This window comes from Octopus sinensis, linkage group LG13 (assembly GCF_006345805.1).
Source record: "Octopus sinensis linkage group LG13, ASM634580v1, whole genome shotgun sequence".
Lineage (NCBI taxonomy): Eukaryota > Metazoa > Mollusca > Cephalopoda > Octopoda > Octopodidae > Octopus > Octopus sinensis.
The window spans coordinates 33,571,622-33,576,621 of record NC_043009.1 but is presented as its reverse complement, the minus strand read 5'-3'; the positions used below and the strand labels follow the sequence as shown (position 1 = coordinate 33,576,621).

General features: G+C 40.5%; 1 protein-coding gene across 2 annotated transcripts in view; it reads left to right on the top strand.

Annotated features, from left to right (window-relative positions):
- Nucleotides 1–5,000, top strand: part of LOC115218265 — a 70,048-nt gene that overhangs the window by 16,668 nt on the left and 48,380 nt on the right. For both annotated transcript variants that reach the window (XM_036508290.1, XM_036508291.1), the window contains one exon: nt 1–362. This exon is cut by the window's left edge. In XM_036508290.1, the coding sequence (XP_036364183.1) occupies nt 282–362 (81 nt within the window). In that variant the 5' untranslated portion in view covers nt 1–281. The remainder of the gene's footprint in view (nt 363–5,000) is intronic.

Below are 5,000 nucleotides of genomic sequence, written 5' to 3'. Positions count from 1 at the left end.
ATCTCTCTTTCTCTCTTCCTCTCCCCCTCCTCCTCCTCCTCTCACTCTGGTTCTGTATCTACTGAGACATTACGCCGTGTTGACGTCACTACCACCACCACCACCACTAGTCGGCCAGCCAGCCAGCCAGCCAACCTGCCAGCCTGTCTGCCTGCCTGCCTGCCTGCCCTTCTCGGATTCTTTATTTTGGATCTTACCTGCCACCACGACGGGTCCACTGCTCGATTTCAACCCGCAATTCGTCACCGCCGGTTTCCTGGTCACTGGCTCTGACGTTGATCATGGCGGGGGGGATTACATTGATAGCAGGGATCGAATCGCCGGATCTAACGTTACGCCAACCACCGGTCCAGAGGAAGACGGTAAGTTCAAGCAACAGTTCTTTATTTACTTCTTTTATAATAGAACCGATCGAAATTTTGGGGACCAGTCACTAACTCGCGTGCCGTATTGGCTCCACCGGTGCCGCGAGGTTTTCGAGACGTGTCCGGGAAACACCAGGAGACTTAGAAAAAACTTTGCTGTGTATTTTAAATATCGGTGCATGTGTATTTTTCGTTGCAGCAAAGTGCAGTCATTTCTATTTGAAAACAATTTTAAAAAGCGTCTTGTTTGTTTGTTTTTAATTCTTTAAAAAGTTGGTGATATGTCGCGATAGTTGACATGATTTATTCCTGCAGTGGATGGAAAAAGGATGAAAGCTTCGGCTTTAGATGATCTGCTAGTTTACTTTCTGAAATATCTCTGTATGCGAAATAATATTTCTGTAGTCTTTCGATTTATGACCACAAAATGAAGATGGAAAATATTATAGTAAGCAATCGGCATTAAAAGAATAGAAATTTTGAGAACAAAATAGTATTAAAAAATTTATTAAAAATTTCAAAGGCTGTTAATAATTTTTTTTTGCAAAATCGCAATCTCCGTTGGTGAAATCAGGAATCTACAGAAATTTTTTGGGGTAACAAAAAGGGTGGAGTGCCTCTTCGACCAGTCTGTCAGGACTCGACCCATTTCAGTCAATATTTCCACTTTCATTTTATGGCCACAAGCCGAAATCTCTCTCTCTCTCTCTCTCTCTCTCTCTCTCTCTCTCTCTTTATATATATATATATCTAGATATATATATATATAATATCATATATAATATATATATATATATATATGTTGGTGTGTGTGTGTCTGTATGTATATGTATGCATGTGTGTGTGTGTGCCTGTCTATGTATGTGTATATATATGTATGTAACCATGTTACATACATACACACACATATATGTGTGTGTATGTACATATATGTGTTGTTAACTTACTGGTGTGTTTACAGTGTTTCATTGCTGTATGGTGAACTTTAGAATCTATGTCTATAGATTTATTAACTACCATTGCCCTCGAGCACATTATATTAAACATATTGTTTACATTCGTCCTAACACGGTGTTGGCTAATAAATCCATAGCTATGTTCTGTAACACACTACAGGCCAATAGACCTATAGTTATGTTCTATAGTACACTATCGGCTAACAGAACGATAGTTATGTTGTTGTTAACACGTTGTCCCTGTTGTAGAATCCTCTCCATGTTTATTATTACACAGTGTACGGTGACATTGTTTATATTAAGTGTAAAACATCAATTTGTTGGAGTTTGACCCAAGTCTCTTAATCGCTTTCTCTCAGTGTCGATGTGACGGTGTTTACAGTAAACACTGGAACACGATTTCTTCCCTCCAACCTTTCCTCTCTCTGTGTGTCACTCTGTCATGGGATTACTAAATGCTAAAGGTCTAAATCAGGGGTTCTCATCCATTTTTTAAAAAAATCTACGGACCCCTTTGATTACTATTTTATTCCAATGGACCCCTAGAGCATTCGATGTTTAAAAACTAGTTTTATAGAAACTTCTTTCAGAATTCTTATTTCGTTCTCCTCACATTCACTTGTGTTGGTTCAACAATGTGAAATGTCAGAGAAAGGAACCTAGCTGTTTCCTGTAATACATACCAATACATACATCAAAAGCAACATTTTTTTCAGGGGCCCTTAAAATATTATTGTGACCTCCAATTCACTATTTTGCTATGTGGACCCCACCACAAAATCTTCGATGACCTCCCACCACCACCACCACCACCACCACCACCACCACAGGGACCGTATGGACCCCCGTAGGGAACCATTGGTCTGAACCAGCATTTAACCCTACCATATCCAACCAGAATAATCTACCTGTTTTAAGTTCAAATAAACCAGATCCGGCCTTTCCTACCTGTCCAGTAATGTCAACCACAACATCGAAATTTCAAAACAATATGAGAAAGCATTGATTAATTCAAAAACAATGAGAAGAAATAAGCATCACATTTGACAGAGTAATGTGAATGTGGATGCTAAAGGGTTAGAGCGGAGTTTCTCATAAGAAGAATACCCGTGAGCAGGGCCATTGAGGGTTCAGTCGGTACGTATGTGTACCGATGGTCCAGGAGTCGGAGATCTAGGAAGGTACCCGCCCTGTCTATGCGTTTGCTAGTTAGACCAGACGAAAAATATACCTCCTCCAGCCCCCTCCTCTTTAATGAGAAGACGACATAGGGTTTGCTACATCTATATTGTTCTTCTTTCTTCGCCATAGGGTTGGACAAATTTGCAAAGGTTTAAAACCCTCTCAATTTTATTAAACATCGTCACTTGTTAGCCTCCTTTTAAAAAGCCTCAGATCTTTACGGGAACCTCAGAGTTATTCCAGTTGTCTACTTTTCGGTTTTCGGAATGTTAGTCCTTTTATGATGTCTGTCCTTTCAACCGCTAAAATTGCTTAAAGTATCCCTACACCACCTTCACCAAAATGTCGAAATCCTCCTCCTCCTCCTCCGCCTCCTTCGCCTCCTCATTGTCGTCGTCGTCATCATCATCATCATCATCATCATCATCATCATCATCATCAATGGTTGAATTAGGTGCCAGGTAAGAGCTAAAATCTGCCGTTATCCAAAGAAACTGCTGCTACTGTTACTAGTCTATATTGACAAATGTTAATCCATAAAACTTTATGACTTTAAACGACAGGAGTTAATGTGAAAGAAGGTGTGGAAAGTCGTGCGTTTCGGATAACTTTCCTTCTTCAGAGAAATACATCCTTGCACACATAAGCACTCGCACACACACACACACGAGCGCGCGCACACACACACACGAGCGCGCGCACACACACACACACCACACTCAAACAGACAGACAGACACACACACAGACACACACACACGTCATTCGCCTTAGCTCCCGTTTTATCAGCACAGTTATTTTTCTTTTGTCTCCGAAGAAGGTCAAGTTTGCTAAACCTGGGAAGTTTCTCTCCTCGCAATAATTCAATTATTTATATCTACGAAGCATCATTTACCATTACAACTTCAAAGCATGTTCATACTGTAGCTTCAATTTACAAATGGATAATAAAGCACAGAACAGCAAACTAAATCACAAAGCATGTCTATATACAAAGTATTTACACTGTATCTAAACTCTATGTATACAATATTTACACTGTGCATGCGCTGTATTTATATTGTATGTGTACCGTATGCATCTCGTATTTACACTCTATGTACGCGTGTTTATACTGAGTGTACATTATATTTACACTGTAAGTACTCTGATTAAAGACAATGCAAGTTCCATTTTATTCATAATTCCTACCATTCAGTCTTTAGTCTGTCTCCTGTACACTTCCTTAGTCAATATCCTCCACATGTCTACACACATCTATATACACTCACTTGTTCTATATCTTCCCCCTGTCTATAATTTGTAATCTATTATAAATCTCATATCTTAAGTTACACATTTATATAACTTCTCTTTATACATCCGCTCTAAGTCATTCATTCATATACACTCGCTTCACTTTCCATCACATATCCTACCCTCTTGGGAGGGGGATTAACGGAATCGTTAAAGCAGCGACTAAAATGCTTTGCAGTAATTTTGCCGACTCTTTATATCCGGAGTTCGAATTATACCGAGGTTAGCTTTGTCTTTCATCTACCCGGGGTCGATATAAGCAACTGATCCTCTTACCAAATATTCCTGGACTCGTATACCTATGTTAAAAGCAATTATATACCCCACCAAGTTACTCCTTTATACACTCCTATACAACCAAAGCAAACCGTGCAATAGAAACAGGAAACGGGAACCGATCCCTATTTGTAAAAATTACACTTAAACCTCAAGGTTACAAGCATAACACTAGTCCACGACTGGTCCTGCACTCTATTATTCGACCCTCAACAGACAATTAGACTCCCATCCCAGAACAAGACCCTCACCCTACTATTTGGTCCCTTGCCGACAAGATCCCCTGGCTCTGAACTAGTCTATTACGCAGTAACTAGACTCCTAACCGACTAGACTCCCTACTTCAAAACTAGCGTCTTAGTCCGTTAACAGACCCCTAGCCCACAAATAGTTCTCTATCCTTTACCTAGAGAATCCATCTCTAACTCATAAACTTCGACCTTGAACCTCAGTTCCCTACAACCTTGACATTCGACATTACAACTCAATCCCTATTCTCGTAGATCCCTCTCCAATTACTGATACCCGACAATTAATCCCTTACCCTGCAGCTAAAACCACTTTTGAGAAATCCGTATAAGTCCCTTTATATACTTCTAAACGGTCAGTTAAATTCAAAGATGATCACCAGAGTCTAAGGTCTGGAGAGGCAGTGCTGATTGGTCAGTATCAAAGTTTGGAATGGTCAGCATCAACAACTGATTAGTTACCATGGAAGATCTGACTAGTCAACATGGAATGCCGGACAAGTTACATTGAAAGGCCCGACTACTTTACCATGAGTAGCAGGACTGGTGGAAGACCAAATTGGTCAACAGGAGTGGCTGTGTGGTCAGTAGCTTGATTACCAGCCACATGGTTCCGGGTTCAGTTCCACTGCGCGGCACCTTGGGCAAGTGTCTTCTACTATAGACTCGGGCCGACCA